This window comes from Corapipo altera, unplaced genomic scaffold, assembly GCF_003945725.1.
Source record: "Corapipo altera isolate COAL_440 unplaced genomic scaffold, ASM394572v1 44b, whole genome shotgun sequence".
In the NCBI taxonomy this organism is placed as follows: domain Eukaryota; kingdom Metazoa; phylum Chordata; class Aves; order Passeriformes; family Pipridae; genus Corapipo; species Corapipo altera.
Genome location: NW_020884932.1, coordinates 3795866 through 3813190, shown reverse-complemented (window position 1 = coordinate 3813190; position 17325 = coordinate 3795866). Strand labels below are relative to the sequence as shown.

Here is a 17325-nt window from a genome sequence, read left to right as displayed (position 1 = left end):
AATAGATAATTGCTCTTTTCAGTACTAAGGAAACTTTAAAAGCAAATCTTTTCTCCAGTATAAAACATCTTGTCCTTGCAACTAACTAGCTGAACTGCTTTAAGTATATGGAACAATACACACCTATTTACAACAAAAGAGAAAAACAGAAGAGCACAGAAAGCAGCAGAAGATAATCAGCTCAGGCTGTGCCCTGCCACATGCTTTTTGATATGAACTAGACAAACTGCAAAGATGACACAGGCTGAGCTGACACGATTCTTTGCTGTTGCACAAGTCTCTGCCCCACATGCTCGCTGCTTTTCCCTTGAGCCAATTCAGCTCAGTCAGCTGGCAGAATGGCTCTCCTCTGAGCTGGCAAACTGAGTCAGTTCAGCAAGATGCCCTTTGAGTGCCAAAGCCAGTATAATAGGTAGACTGTGTAGTAGAAAGAAGGGGAAAACACTAACCCTTCTGCAGTCAGCAAGTATTTAATGTCAGCCTCGTTGTCTCAAAGTTACAACCTCCGCTTCTCTGTGCCTCATTTGTCAGGTAGGGAATGATCACAGTAATGCTCTATCTGGTGAAGTTTCCATCAAGATAATTGAGGTAAAAATGAGACACTCATGTAACAGATACGCAGATGTGTTTTACAGCTGAGCTTATACAGGCTTATCGAAGGAAGACAGAAATCACTGATTTACTGACCATGCCACAATACAACTGATAGCCCACAACACCCTGTGCACAGGGATTTTTCAGACTCCCTCGAATGGACAAAACCAGGGTTTTGTGTCTTCGTGGCAAATGGTTTTCAGGCATACTCTTTCTAAATAATACATAAAGGCAATTTTAAAAATTTGAGCAGAAGTAACTCAGAATTTGAGTGTAGTGCCCACATGCATTCTTCTTCCTAAGTGAAATCACCTGCCATCATATTTTGGTTGGAAAAGTATCAAGTATCTTAAGATAGGACAAGAAGCATGAAAAAACCCTAAAGAAACAGCATTATCAAGGAAGGAAATGGATCAAGGTCTAAAAAGGTACCACAGCTAGATTACTGCATCCAGAGCACAACAAACAGCTTCACTTAGCAAGCCTGGTTTCCAAGTTACTTATAGAAAGTGTTTACTTATATAACCTTTTACTTATTTTAAAGAATATTAGGGGAATATAACACCCAATTCTGTGGTCTAAAGCCCAAGATGTTCACAGAAATCAGCAGTAATAACGGCTGCTTAGCACTTTCTAAGATCCAGTCTGAAACAAAAAAACTATCTCCTTCCTCTTTTGCATGGTACTGAAAACTGCTAGTAAATCTAACCAGTAGCTCATACTCTTTAACTATGTATTCTATACTAAGATTTACCTCACCATAATGAAATTCTGATTTATTTCTTACTAACCAATTTGTGTGTTCGGGAAACATCTCTCTTTTGATATTCTACCACTCTACAATCTAAAGGTCCTTGAGATTAAAACCTTGAAAATCATCCCAATATATTTATTTTTCAAAACTGAATCATCTGCACAGTCCTTTAAAATGTACTTTGGTCCCAGACAACCCTGGTTCTTTCTGTATTGTCTTTCTTCTATGCTGTTTTTGCTCTGTTTTGTTGGTTTATGGGGGTTACAGTACAGGTATCCCCCACGGAAATGTCATACTTCAATTCATTAAAAATTACCTTTCTGTCCAGCTTGCAGGGTGAAGGCCATGCTCAACTGCAGCATTTTCTGCTGGTAAACCAAATGCATCCCATCCCATTGGATTTATCACCTGTCAGCAAAAAAGAAGAAAAACACAATGTTATGCAACTTTCTGGAATGGCATCAGCAACACACACAAGACTCCAAATAATGAATGATGATTTGCATTTCAGCAGTTGCTTTGTCTGAGTTGAACCTCTTCCAAACCTGCCAACTAGGGCTAGCTTTGCTTTAAAAGATGACTATGAAGCATAATTGCTATCTGCAATAAGATGTTAGAGGGAGCTTAAAGTATTATGCAATAAATCCTCATGACTATTTGAACACCAGGTTGACGGTGAAAAAAATGAACCCTTTGTAAATTTTTGTGGTGGTCAAAATCAGCAGTTTATGCTACTACTGGATAGAATCAAATATTCATTCTAAAAATGAAAGCAAGTAAAAATAATTGACTTTTATAACTGTACTTGATGTGTACCCTATTTTTTTCTGTGTTGAAGAAGAAAAAAAGAAAAATAACCTACAATAACCTTAAATCTACCAAATAAAATTAAGATAATGAAGAAAACAGTTTTAGTCAAATTTTATTGAAATATCTTTTGTAAAGATAGACTACAAAATGACAAATTGTATTTCATGACTACAAATAACAGTGGGGGAAAAGTTTACTCTAAAATATAACACATAATTTCTGCTGAAATAGAGATATATCTTTCCTATTGGCATGAAAATTATTTTGAAAAATAATCTAACAATACAGTAAGCGTTCAAAAAACTTGTTTAGCAACCAGGGAAAGAAAGGCCAGTACTTAAGATGCTATCATTAAACACATACATGTTGGATACCTGATAAAACCAACCCTATTTCTTAAACATACAAATGTGCTATAAATTCCATAATCATGATTAAAGTTACACAAGTTTAACAACAGCAAAACGTGACTAACATTTTACAAGTCGTAAGAAATCAAAATTTTTACCCCTTAAAATATGTATTTATATGAAGAACTTGTTCCTTAGTGACATATAAGAAAAGAAGCAATAAAAAAGCAATCCCAGCCATACTAATCTCATAATCTACCTTCATGTGAAAAATCTGTTTGTTTAGGAAGCATAAGAGCTCCTTTTGTCACTGGTTTGAATTATTTTTATTCTTCTTCGCTCCTACCTTCTAATCCTCTGACTTAATGTAATCTTTCATAAAAAATATTTTATATATGTGTTTATAAAGATGCCCTAGGCACGAATACAGTGTAAAAGTAACAAGATATAACAGATGTGACTCCTCAGCATTCTTGATTCCATAGTGATCTAAAACTAAACCTGCTGTATATCATTACTGTACTGCTGCAGCAACAAAACTGAAGGTATTAACATGTGATCACGTGTGATCCAAGCCAGCACAGTAAGGGTCCATGCACAGCACATTTTTGATGTCTAAATCTAACAGAAATTGGAATGCTATCCTGTGTTACAAATTTTCCCTATTATCATTCAAATTATTGTTCCTCATACCACAGTATCAGAAAATACGAGTCTTAACTTCCTACTTCCCTACATTATAGAGCGGGGAGTGTTACATGGTAAATCTCAATTGGAGCATAAACCACTTCTCAACACTCTGTTGAAGCACACCTGCCCCCAGCCCTTCTCCTCCTCAGTCCCCCACCTAGCAATCAAAACTACTGGTATACAAGAAAAAAAAAAAAGGACAGGTAAACTTTACATAAACTGTAAATCCCAACAGATTTTTTAAAAGACACATTAGTTCTTTTTGACCACACTATTGCTAAAGACCTGTCTCTGGACAGACATGATGAAATAAACCAGACCTTTTTTTCCATGAATAAAACATATTTTCTCTGTTAATCCCCTTTTGTTGATTGTGTGATCCCTACAACTGCCTTCATTTACTACAAGCTGATGCACATTAAGTGAGATAGAAAAAACACTCTTGGTTAATTTTTGTAAAATTTAGCTTCTGAACACCTCCTGGATATAGACAGGCAGCCAAAAGCAAGGCAGAATCTCATTTCTCACACTCATGAGCAAAAAGATATGGGAAAAACAACCTCACTACCAGCTACAGACACCCAAAAGGGCTGACAGATGATCCAGACAGTTATATGTACAGACATTTTGTCACTGTACCATCAGGGCTAGAAGGAGTAACCTGTGCACACAGATCTTCCAAATTCTAGCATTTATTAAAAATATCACATTCACTCTTCACGTTCAAAAGTTCGGTTTAATGACAAATAACGTTCCTCAAGTTAAAGGGCTGAAGAAGTATGCTAATTCAAGTTTCAATAAGAAAATGGAATTTAAAGAGACATTAAAAATATCCCCAAATTAATCTCCAGGATAGATCTATTTATGTAGTTGCTATAGAGATGAATGTAACATGCACAGTGGTTTAGAAAATTATTTCAAGTTTATTGTCTCTTTTACTTCTCTGCCATGAATGGATTTGAAAGGTTTGTGAAACACATTTGTCTAAACAACAGGTCAGCTCCTTCTGGCTGTAATCTGCAGCTAAAATGCCACAGTCTCTGCGCAGCATTTGGCATTACATCTCAACTCTACTTATCCAACATAAAACACATCAAAAATCTCAAGAGACACGGAAGAGGAAAAGAAAATATACAACTAACATGTCAAAAGTTGGTACAAATGAAAAAGGAACAGTTCAACTGTTCAAAACAAAACAAAAACAGGAAGAAAAAACCAGAAAGCAATATTGAAGACCAAAGAGTATTCCTTGTAGCTCCTTGATGGGTTGGTCGTATGCTCTAACTAGCAGAAAACATGGCTGCTCCCTCTACCATTACAGGTGAGCAGAAGAAAAACAAGTCATCTGCTTTCTTGAATGCTGACTTGATTGCTTCTGACAGCAGTCTCTAAACCTTATGCAACTGAGAGATCCATTCTGATCACTGGAGTAACCATTTTTCCAAGCATCACTTCTTTGTGTAAACGATATTTTCTCTACGCCTCAAGGAGAAAGAAAAACATATAATGACCATATCTAGTAAAGCAGGAGGCCTGCATAAGTCTAAGGATGGCCATACCTGGTAAAAGAAGGCAGGCTATAGTTTCAGCCATTTTATGATAGCCAGTGCTATCACCAAAGGCAGCCAGCTGTGTGTTTCCTGCCTTTACAATGAATTGGATAGGTAAACTCCTGGTTAAAATTCCTAGGTTAGTCTTGAACACAGATTATGCAATTTAAGATCCTCACAAGTTCACATGATTAGGCAGGTTCAACTCTGAATGAGGGGCATTTTCTACCACTTACCATGTTTTGCACAGGAACATAAAAAGTTGCATGGAGACAATTAAATAGTGTGTGGGGAACAAAGCGTTCAGTAACTACCACACCGAGTGCTCTTTTCAGACACAGGTTATTAAAAAGGTAAACAGTTGCATCTTGAAACATTTTAGATCCTAAAGACTGACTCAAAATTAGCTCGAAGCATTGCTTTAAGAATCATTTCACAGCACAGTCAAAAATCTGTTGTTAAAGATGGCTAGAGCTCTTAATGTGAGTGTGGGACCAAGTGGAGGAAGACACAGTAACTCCATTAATTCATTTCTGAGATCTCAGCTCTTCCTCTCAGAGGATTTTCGTCTATTCACTGCTGTAACGATCAGCTCATCACACTGACAATTAGTAGGTGAGATCGGTGTGCTACATAACACAGAGCTGACAATTATCTCAGTTCTAAGCCTCCATCAACATAACTAGGACTGGCAATTCTGTGAATTTTCCTTGATCTTTGTAAGGAAACAAAGAACATGTTTGCTCTCATGATGTGCTCAGTATGTCTCAGAACTATGACCAGGGAGTTGATGTATCCTTCTTACATCCAGATCAATGCATTCTAAATTTTAAGAAAGGTAGCAGAATCAGTGTCAAAAAGGCCCTCCAAACAAATATATTTATTTTAGAGAACATGTCATAAAAAAAGACAACCACAAATGAAAACTAAGAGGTTTGCTGACAAATTAGTGATGAGGGCAGCTGCTCCTTCCACTGGCTGCCTACAATTGGGCTGAACTTGTTGAAAACGTGATTTGTAAATTGACATATTGCAGATATAACACATTTTAAATACAAGACCTCCACCTGAATCCAGACTCGATTGTCTTAAAACCACCAAACAAAACAAAAAACCCCAAGCAGATAAGCCACACCTGGAAATAGATTAAAATAATTAATTTTTTGACCAGTGTGTACATTCTATTTCAAAGACTATTTCAGTGCTTTTCTTCAACACAGTGCTGCATATTAGCATTCTGAGAAAGCACTTTCAAATTAAAAAATAATCAACCCACATAGATTTCTATCAAAACATAAAATGCCCTCATTTATTTTTTATTGTCACAAAATACAAAATACAAGAAATTATTCTATGTCCACACACTACCATAAACATTTTGAGAACAAAGTTGTCTCTTGCCTCCTAAATCTCACACATTCTTGTCTAACATAATTGCATTTAAAATTACATCTCGTTTTATCTTTTTCTTTCAAACATGAAACAGTGAGCTCATTAACACCTTCAGTACTTGCTATAGGAAAACTGAAATTAAATAAGATTCAATGCACACACGATACTTGTAATATTTTCCACTTGATTTATACCACATGAAATAACCTGACGAAAGAAGGACACAGCAGCCACACATAAAAAGGTGGAGAACAGTAGCTAATGATGATGAGAAAATGGATCTGTATTGAAATAATTCATCTTACTGATGAATTAATTATAAAGTTTTAATTAAACTTCCCTGTCTGTCTTCAACACCACTCACTTTTGCAATTTCAAGAGTACTAAGATTCACTGCTGAAAGGGAAAACAATTAATGAAAATACATTCAATTTAAAAGAAGAGATGTTATGGATAAAACGAAAACGCTCTTTAAGTCATTTGGGGATATTGTGGAAATATCACTGACAATATCCTAATCCCATCTATCAAGACCAGTTTAAGTATAAATTAGGAAATGTGATTCCAGCATACAGGAATGTCACCCTGAATTGTCCAATGATTATTCTCATTTCTCTACAGCTCTCACATGTGACTGCCCCCTGTAGTATCAATTTCATTAAAAACGTATCACAAGAACTATTGAACTGAATCACTCTCTGTTTACTGATCACTAAGGGAATTATTCTCAGTCCTCTGAGAGGCACAAATTACCCACTTTGAAATTTATCAAAGACATGGTAATGATAGCATGATAAAAGTAATGGTAAATACTTGTTCACAGAGCAGCAGCAGACTGGAAATCTGCCATAGTGAAAATCACCATTAATATCTCTCTAACTTGTACACAGCACTCGCAAATAATGAATAGGAAATCTCTTAATGTCTCAGACAACTACATTTGAATTGAAAATATGCATGTAAATTCACATGAAGAGCTTACATGAAGAAAACACCACCAGGAACTGCACATTATAGTTCTGGACTGGTTCCAGATACAAATGCGTAATTTAAAATATATCAATTACTTTCTCATAGCATTTTATAAGAAATATGTTTTCAATAAGATCTAGAACTCTTCATACACAAAAATTGTTTTAATTGTATTTCAAGAAAAATGTCACCCTTAACACATTTTGGAAAGAGCCTAGCTATGCAAAGCAATCTATATGGCTTACATTTCCCACGCAAAGACATCAAACTTCATCTTCAGTAATCTGAATGTAAACAAGTTATCTTATAACAGATGTACTCTACAAATCATTCATCCAGCAACCCAATCCAACTGCATGACTTTCCCATGCACTGCCTACAGGTCCTTGAGGAGTGCTGGAACAAGACAATGCTTCACAATGCTTTCATCTACAGTTTTATATTGAAGCAGTATTTCTTTCAAGAACAAGGTGGGAAAAAGAGCAACGAATACTTATTTTCCCACCTAAAGTGCTGGCAAAGTACAAGTTTCTGACAAATATCAGTAGATTTCAGTGTGTATTGCTTCTCTAAAATATTTTAATTAAAACAAAATCAGATCTTATCTAGATGAAAAAATTGAATATTAACGTTCCATTTTAAGAAAAAGACAAAACCATTTCAAATTATTTAAAACTTTCCCAGTGAAATCTACTATTCCTATCCTACTCTTCCTATATATATATGTATGTGTATATATATATATAAACTACTTCCTATATGAAGAAATTACACAACTGCATTCCAAAGGAGTTCTAAAGGACCTCTAGTCTCTTTGTAAATGTATTCTAGCTTATCCTTGCTTAAATATTATAACAAATAGGCCAATTCTTGCCTGTTCAGATTAAATCAATGTGAAACTAATTTACTGTTTTCTCATTAAGACCTCCATCTTATTCAACATAAATTGCTCTCTTACTTAACCATATATTCTCAACCAGGTACACACCACACACATTTTCCCTCACTGTTTATTAAATAACAAATATATACCATAGCCTGAAGTTTTCCCTGAGAACTGAAAGTCTGAATGGTTTTGCCTGTAATTTTCATGGTAATAGCCCATCGTTCCTCATAACCTTACACTTTCAACCTGTCTTCATTGCTTCTAGCACAATTTTTATGATTTGCTAACCAGGTTGAGCTCTACATCTCTGTGTAGAGATTCTTCCTTTTTTTTTTTTTTTTGAAAATGATGGAAGCAAAGCTTAAACAACATTGCTACTCAGAAAGAAATCTTATCCTAAACTTGCCTTGAATACCTGAAATGGATTCACTTCTACTTTCTACTTAGATTTTTAACAGAGGAAAAATTAGAAGTCCCTGAGCTTTGAAACATGCAATATTAAAGCTGAATTTTGAGGAAGAAAATCAGTGGAATAACTTAAAAATTGTGCATACTAACGGTTTTGTTTCTAAAGCATTCTTTCTTTTTATGTACTGAAGAATTACAGTAATTCCTTGAATACAGGGAAAAAATAATTTTTCTTGGGAATATCAAATTTTATTATATATCCATGTCATAGCCTACAACTACCACAATAATGGAATCTTTAACAGACTGTAGAACTGTGACAAAGGGCAGAGAACACTTCTAGAGGCTCATAAACAAATTGCAAGGAGAAAATCAATTATAAAGACTTTAATGCTGAGTGATAGAGAAATTAGCATGGGTAATGAAGAAAAAGTTTTTTAAGACAAGTTTCAGCAAGTTAATGTACATCACTAACACAGTATCTCTTACTCTGACATACTCAGAAAATCATCTGAGAGATTTTTAATGTCTCTTAATCGTAATGAAGGTTAAATTCTATGGCTGCCCACCTTTAGTCAAAAATAGATGTTCAAACTGGTTAACATAACAGAAGATACAAGTATTTATAGAAATCCAGCATGTTCTATAAGCACTCCAATATACTTCAAAGTAATTTTTACATGAAATATAAAAATAAGCTGAAATGCAAGATGTAAAAACTTGAAAAGCCTTTCAAAACTTTTCTGGAAAAGAACAGGCAAATGTGGAAATAAAAACTTGTTTGCACAGTGGCTCTTACATTTCATTACAGTTATATTTTCTTTTTACTTTTCTCCAAAGGTTCCTATAAAAGGTGCTTACTTACCTTATATTCAAAAGCTTACAAGTAGAACATGCTACTGGATGTAGACAATTATTTTCACTTTATTTTAGGTAGTACAAGAGAAAGCAAGTTTCTATTTTTCTGAACAGAAATTTAGTGGCTATCTTCACTGCTATTGATAAGACATGTCTATATCCTGAAATGGCATTTCATCAATGGTCTTAACACCAAGCAAGAATCAAATATCCTTTCAAATGCCTCATCAGCTCATTTTTTTAACTGAGATTCGAGTTCCTGTCATTCAGAAGAGTTAGGGAAGATTAGTGTTAAAACAGACATTATTGGGTTTTTTCTCATTTAAAGTCTAAGGCAGTTATTTCTTTTTCCTGTAATTTTGAAAGCATAAGAATGCATTTCTCTAAAGCAGTAGCACATATTCAGTGCATGGTATGTTCATCACTGGCATAAAATATATAGTATTTGGAAAGGCAGCACACTGAATAATTCAGTGACGATACCTATCAGTTTCACGGATGGTGATAAATCCAGGAAATGCTACACTTCTACAGCATTTGTGGCAAGGAAATTGCACTTAGTACCTCAACCAGCAACCAACATCACTTTCTCCATTTCATCTTCTTTGTACTCTTATGAGGTTGATTCCTATATTCTTGAGCTGCTCCTTCTCTCTTGTACATTAGAGAGAATTCCTAGTGTGTCATCCTAGATTCTTGCCTATGGCTATTTTTTTCCTTTTACTCCCTTCTCTTTCCATATTCCTCCTTCCTACTCTTTCCCAGATTCTTAACATTTTCCCCTTACCAAATGTCTTTCCTCCGCAATATGGTTGTCACTTAGACCACAGTTTTCCCACACCTTCCTTACATCCTTCAAATTCTACCCGCCAGCCTTTACTGCAGAATGCCAGTTAGGATCCCACTGCAGATTGCAAGGACCAGGCTCTCAGCTACACCTTCTACGTAATGGAAAGACAGAAGGGAGCAAGGAAGAAACTATGGCAGGCATGGGGCAGACTGGGAAACAGAGGAACATGGAAGGGAAAACAGGATTTCTCCCTACAGATGTAGCAAGAAAGTTAGGCTTAGCCTACCTCGTAGATTTGCACCTTCAGAAGGCAACGTTTCGTATGTATGAGCAAGGCTGAAATGGGTAAGCCAAGGAGTCAGACGCTACAGAACAGAAACTTCTAGTTACACCCACATGATGTGATGTGTGACATGATCCTGTTCATCTGACTTGTAGCAGTCAAGAAAAAGGGTTTCCCTCCCAGCTGGCAGGGTGCTCCTCTGAGTCTGACAAATGACATCAACTGGTTCACGGGAGCAGAAGAGGTGAAAGCAGTTGCCTTCTGTGGTGTCCCAGTTTTCTCTTGCCAGCTACACCTTTTCCTCCCCCCGAGTCCCATCCAGAGGGCAGTAGGGTCTGCAGTCTCCTCTCACAGAAATGGTGTGGCCCACACTGCCCATCGATACTATGCCATTCAGGTAACTGATACAGCATCAGCTGTATCGTCTGAGACAGCTTCTAACCATCTGTTACCAACGGAGTTTTGAACACCACCTATTTAAGTCTCAAATTTCAACATTCAAAGCTTCACAGGTCATTTTCTATGCAGCTGTAGCATATATTCCAACCAAACCTTCACTTTCATGGATTTTGGAAAAATACTCATTTCCTGAGCAATTATGACATCAAAACATAAGCCCCCCCCAACCCGGTCCTACTGCTGATCTATTCTTACCTGCATCCCTCTCATTTTCTGGAACCGAGCTACTGCATCACTGATGGTGTAGACACGAACATGGCCCATGTGAAGCTTCCCAGAAGGATATGGGAACATAGAAAGCACATAAAATTTTGGTCTTGATTTCTAGAAAGAAATTTTTAGAAACTAGTAACTACATGAGTTAGCATTTCACTTGAATAAATACATGTGCACATTATAACTATAAGGTATCATGAAGAGAAAGAAGGTTCTGCTGGAACTGATCCAAGCAAGCACTGATAAAGCTCATTGGATAAAATTCTTTGGGCCCTAAATGGAGGTGTTTTACTAGACTTTGCCACCATCTCATCAATTCCTACTCACATTTATACAGCACTGGGATATTATGAAAATTAATTAACTTCTAATCAACAAAAGATATATTAACAGGATTGAAGCTTAACCAATCACCATTCCCTACCAGAGTATCTGCAACTGATGACCTGAGTGCTCTTAATCTGTCCCCCCCCCAAAAAAAAATGAAAACAAAGCAGATTAAATTTTCTTCATAACAGTTTAAATAATTAATGTTTTACTTCGTATCTACAACAAACACGGAACTCACTCCTGGCCAGTTATTTCTTGTCAGTTGAACTGCAGTTAACTCAGAGTGACTAAATCATTAGCAATTGCATGAACATCCACTAAATTGAAACTGTTCAGTTTCACTACGTATGCTCAGATCCATAAACACCTTACAAGCAGTATCTTACATAATAAAAAGAAAGTAAAAATTTCATTTAGTTAGGTTTGAGTAAAATGACAAAAGTTACAAAGAAATCAAACATTGTCTCTCACAACAATTATTCCTAATACATCTTGATTACCATTGATTGAATTTGTCACTGATACCACTGATGCTTGATAAGTTCATACGTTATTCTTCTTATGTTAATAATGAAAAAAATTATGGGCAGCTTTTACTATTCTGAATAAAACTCTAATCATATTTATCAAATATTACTTCTTCATCACTTTTGCTCAATCATTGCAAAATCAGAAATAATCTGAATACTTCCTTGCAGCACTACACACTATTTGCCTCTTAATATGAGATGTTATTAAATCTACTTCAACTGTAAGGATAAAACAAAAATATAATTAAAAATACAATGTAGAACTTAGCATATGTGTGCTATATATGATACTTACATATACAAGTATAACCAGGTATCAAAGATACACACCTAAATCAATGTTTACTCTGCTACACTATACATGCACACCATTTCCATCTCAGTTTTCTTTCCCAGAAAAAGCAAGCTCTTCTCTCTCTTCAACATTTTGATAGAATGATTTTTTTGATCATTTTAAGATAGATGAAGAAAAAACCATGAAGGGGTAAAAAATGTTTTTAAATCAGTGTGACTGAGCACAACCACGAAGGCAAAAAGAGTCAGAGACTGAGATACCATTGTTTTCAACATCTTTTATTGCATGGGAAAACTTTTTTTTTCTGTAAGGCACTTATTACTCCTATGAGACTATAAACCAGAAAATATTAAAAAATAATTTCCCCTTAACATAGATTTTAATGAGTCACAGTATGTAATGTAATAGATTCGTCTTAACATTGGGAACCAAATCTTGAGAAAATTGTTTATAAAAGTTACACATATAGAAGATGTTTCTTTTAATACTTTAAATAATTAATTCCTAAATATGATACAATAGACAAAGAAAGAATTGATCACTCAAACACTTCCTAAACTGGGAAGTTCATACTTGCTTATCACTGTGTTTTTCCTCAAGATTTTAAAATTATTTTTTCCACCTATTTCAACAATATTTTTTAATAATCTACTAACACATAAAAGTATTTTCCCCTGAAATCTAATCAGTATAAGCCAACTGTATTAAATAAGTTCCAATTAATTTCATTCTAAGAAAACAAAAATATCAAATAGGTAATCTCCAAATTTCTCAGAATGCTTACATCAGTTTCTGAAATTCTGCAGAACTGATCCTTTATTCTTGGGAGCCACCAATTTTCAACTCTTTTTCTTGTCTCCAACCCATAGTTTTTTTCCCATTTCCCCGTCTCACTGTAAATAGTTCTCACACAAGCAGGAACCAGTCTTCTCTGCCATTTAATTAATCCCAGGAAGCCATTTAGTTGTCTCTTCAAACATGAGGAACAAGTGCCAACTCTCTGACAAACCGACTGCATTCTTAAGGTTATGATATCTGAAAAGAAAAAATATGCATTTCAGTCTGCAATATATAACAAGAATTCAGTGATTATGATGATTATAAAAATAATTGGTAGCTATGAAACATATTTTAGCTTGACTTGAACTCGGCTGTCTTCCATGGCACTTGCATTTTATTCCCGTCTCTGAATTATAAAAGCATGTATTTTTTGGCAGAGAGAACTAACTGTGGCCCTTGCATGGAACAAAACTGTTGTGTGAAGATGTCTTATCTAACAAAATACAGTTCTTGTGCTCAGTCTGCCATAAAAGCCGAATCAGTCGATTGAAGGTTCAAGAAGCTCAGTTGCCTTAACAGAAGATGGCTAACAGGGTGTTAGTAAAAATTCAGAATGAAATAGAGAGAAGAGGAAGTTGGATGAAATTATCCTGTAAAAATACTGAATTTGTCACCACTGAAAAGAGATGGGGGAGGATAACTATAATTAGTAGATTTCAACTAGATATTCTGAACCGACTACTTTGCTAAGGTATTCTCTTTCAACTAAAAATCCAGTTAACTCCTCATATGCTTTAGAGTAAATCTTCTAAAACTACTCAGATGTGAGAAAGATCAAATAGTCCGCATATTTGGGGTCAGTCTCAGCAAGGCATTTACCGATTTTACTTCTTACAGTAGGAAATACAGCATTGAGACCCCTACTCTGAGATTTCTTCCTCATCTTGACCTTTAATTCTTTAAAAAAAAAAAATTTTTTTTTTTTTTAACATCAATATTTCCTGTCCTCTATGGTTGTTTTTTGGTGGTTTTTTCCCAAATTTTGGTCAATACACTTGGTTCGTACCAAGCTAGCTATTTCAGTAATTTCATAATTTTCCTTGCAAAGTTACATCACTAAAATCTCTGTGTAGAGAAATTCTGATAACAAAAGGTTTTACTCATCTATTTCCCATAAGGTAGCAACATTATCAGTAGAAATAATTGCTATACCACCTAATTCAGATCCCCAGTAAACTAGTGGGAGTTGTACTTACTTTAACATTCACCATATATGCATACACAAACCCTCACTGCCTGTCTCATTACCTGTCTACAGAATTGCACTTTCCCTCTCTTACTTACCAAGCAGACTCTTCTGAACATTTTTTCACTTATGTCACATCAGTGCTTTGAATTTTTGCTAATCTCTAAAATCTCTCTCATTTGTAGTAACAACAAATCCAGGACTGTACTCAGGATTCCCAGTGCAGGTGCACATGAGTCATTCAGGAGACACCCAGTTTCTCTCCCACCATAACATTACAGTCATCTCAAAATTCGCATATCAGTACTTTGCAGTTTTTTGCTTATTTTTATTAATTATTTCCTTATTACTTATGTCTTTCTATTACTTTGATTTAATTTACAACGGAAAGGAGTGCTTCCTTATGCAAGCCACTTTCAGCTTTGCTGATTTACAAAATAAGTACTTCAAAGCACAACAGTTACACATGTATAATGCTTCATTGAAGGCAGATGGAGAGGACATAGTCTCAAGTTGCGCCAGGGGAGGTTTGCAATGGACATTAGGAAGAATTTGTTCACAGAAAGCCCATTGGAATGGGCTGCCCAGAGAGGTGGCAGTCTTTTAAAAAAGACTAGACCATGGTACTTGGTTGCTGAAGTCTAGTTGATATGGTGGTGTTCGGTCACAGGCTGAACTTGAGGGTCTCAGAGGTCTTTTCCAATCCAGTTGATTCTGTGACACAGAAAGGACACAGACCTATCCCTGTGCACAGCTCAAGAGAAGCCCACCTGTCAATGTCATGCCTGCCAGGGCTCTTTTGAGTGACCTCAGGCCATACAGGTCACATGAGCAGGGGTCAGAGCAATGAACGTGAGTGGGAAAGTGGCTACAGCCACGGTCACAGTGCTAGAGCTAAGTTCATTCGAACACACGTAATTCCAGGATGAGAAAGAGACCCACGGTGTCCTTCCCACTCGCAGACACCCCCCCCAACCATAACATGGGATGAACAGCAAATAATGCGATAATCAGCACATCATGCATTGGGCCATGCCAGGACAGAAAACAAGCAAATCCAAAGGACGTGGAACTAAGCTGTTTTGCCTTTCCAGGCCTCTGTGCATGGGACCAAGAGAAGCTCAGTGCCCCTCCCTGCCCCAGCCAAGGGTGCCTCAGCCCAGTGCTGTGTGGGTCTTACAAGGAGCAGGTTACAAGGCAAAACAGTCCAACTCCGGCAGGTGTGCGAAGAAGTGGGGAAGGCGCTGGTCTGACAGAGAAAGAAATCATAGAACCATTAAATATCCTGAGCTAGAAAGGACCGACAAGGATCCTCAAAGTCCATCTCCTGGACGGGACACCCCAAGAATCACACCATGTGCCTGAGAGCATTATCCAAACGCTGCTTGAACTCTGCCAGGCTTGGTGCTGTGACCACTTCCCCGGGGAGCCTGTTCTAGTGCACAGCCACCCTCTGGGTGAAGAACCTTTCCCTAATACTTAACCTAAGCCTCCCCTGACCCAGAGACCGTTTGAAAAGATGCAGTAACCACACGGGAGACTGAATTAAGGTACTGAAAACTGCCTGGCGAAGGCCAGCAAATTTCATTCAGCCCTGTGGGGGTGTCCCGCCGCTGGAGAAGCAAGCACGGGGAGCTCCGCGGCAGTTCCCCAGGCGCGGAAGCGCGAGTGACGGCGGGAGACTCGAGGAGAGGGGAGCTGCGGCGGCACGAGGCCGCCGGGAGAGCCGGCTGGGAGCGGGCAAGGAGACCAATGGAGCGGGCGCCGGGAAGCCGCGGGCAGCGGGGGCGGCGGCGGCCGCGGTGGGCGGGGGGCGAGAGGCGCGGCCGGGCGGGGGGACCGTTACCTGCGCGCGCCCTCCCTCAGCTCCCCCGCTTCGCCGCGGGCGCCGCCATCTTGGTGTCCCGGTGTCGGAGTGGGGCGCAGGCTCCACCTCCTCCTTCGGCACCGCCCGGCGGGGGCGGGAGTTCCGTGAAAGGAAGGAGGAGGGGTCTCCACTTCCCGGAGTCTAACGTGGGAACGTAGATCAGCAGTAAATTAAAAGAAAATAAATTAATTTACAGGGATTGATCTCTGTATAAGCTGCACAGGTCCTGTTCAGCCTCGAGAAGAGGCGACTGAGAGGGGTTCTCCTTGCGTATAAATATCTAAAGGGTGGGTGCCAAGAGGTTGGAGCCAGGCTCTTCTTGGTGGTGGCAAGCAATAGGACAAGAGGCAACGGGCAGAAACTGATGTACGGGAACTTCCACTTGAATATGAGGAAGAACTTCTTTACTGTGGGGGTGACGGAGCAGTGGAACAGATTGGCCAGAGAGGCTGTGGAGTCTCCCTTACTGGAGATACTCAAGAACCGTCTGGATGCAAGCCTATGCCATGTGCTCTGGGATGACCCTGCTAGAGCAGGGAGGTTGGACGGGATGACCCAGTGTACTCCCCTCCAACCTGACTGTTTCCGTGTGATTAATCTTGCTCCTGTCCACAGCGTATACAGATAGCCTGGAAAATAACCATATAGTTTAGGGCTAAATTTCAGTAGCTTTTGACTCTCAATAATTTTATTTCCCATCTGTACTTTTGAAGATGCAGATTTTGAAATAAGGGCAGTAATTTTTTTGTGTGCTGTCTTTTTGACTAATGAAAGAAAAAAGCAGAGGTCAAGAAAGGCAATCTAGCACAGCGTAGTTAATTCTACCTCTGCCTGGAAAACATCATCTTACCCTGTTGTCAACACTGTGCAGTTCAGAGTTGGTTTTAATTACTGCAAGTAGCTTGTAGTAGCCTCCAAGGAACAAGAAATACTTTTTTCTTTTCTCTCTTTTTTTTTCTTTTTTCCTGGTGGATTGTGTCCTTTTTCTGCTGGCAACTGTTGTTTTCATTTTTAGACCTTTTTCTTCACTGCTGTGTTTCCAACAGAGTTTAAATAGACACATTCTGTTTATGCAGTGCAATCCCTAGAAAAGTCAACCTTTTGGTACTAGAGAGGTAGGAGCTTCTTATGTAACTAAAAATAAGTATTTACTGAGTATAACCTTTCTGCTTGGTTGTGTGTACCTGTCAAGGATACTTAAAGGATACCTTTTCACCACGAAAATGAACAGAGAGCAGCTTTGACGCTCACCCTGCTTATAAACT

At 37.8% G+C, this 17325-nt stretch overlaps 1 protein-coding gene across 2 annotated transcripts in view; it reads right to left on the bottom strand.

Annotated features, from left to right (window-relative positions):
• Positions 1 to 16169, bottom strand: part of LARS2 (leucyl-tRNA synthetase 2, mitochondrial) — an 86062-nt gene extending 69893 nt beyond the window's left edge. Inside the window, exons 1-4 of one of the 2 annotated variants that reach the window (XM_027659358.1) lie at positions 16040 to 16169; positions 12952 to 13202; positions 10992 to 11120; positions 1665 to 1756 (exon numbers count right to left, since the gene is read on the bottom strand). In XM_027659358.1, the coding sequence (XP_027515159.1) occupies positions 1665 to 1756; positions 10992 to 11120; positions 12952 to 13185 (455 nt within the window). In that variant the 5' untranslated portion in view covers positions 13186 to 13202; positions 16040 to 16169. Of the gene's footprint in view, positions 1 to 1664; positions 1757 to 10991; positions 11121 to 12951; positions 13203 to 15701; positions 15858 to 16039 lie in introns of those variants that run through there. The other variant, XM_027659359.1, reaches the window with a different exon arrangement.
• Between the last annotated feature and the right edge of the window lie 1156 nt (positions 16170 to 17325).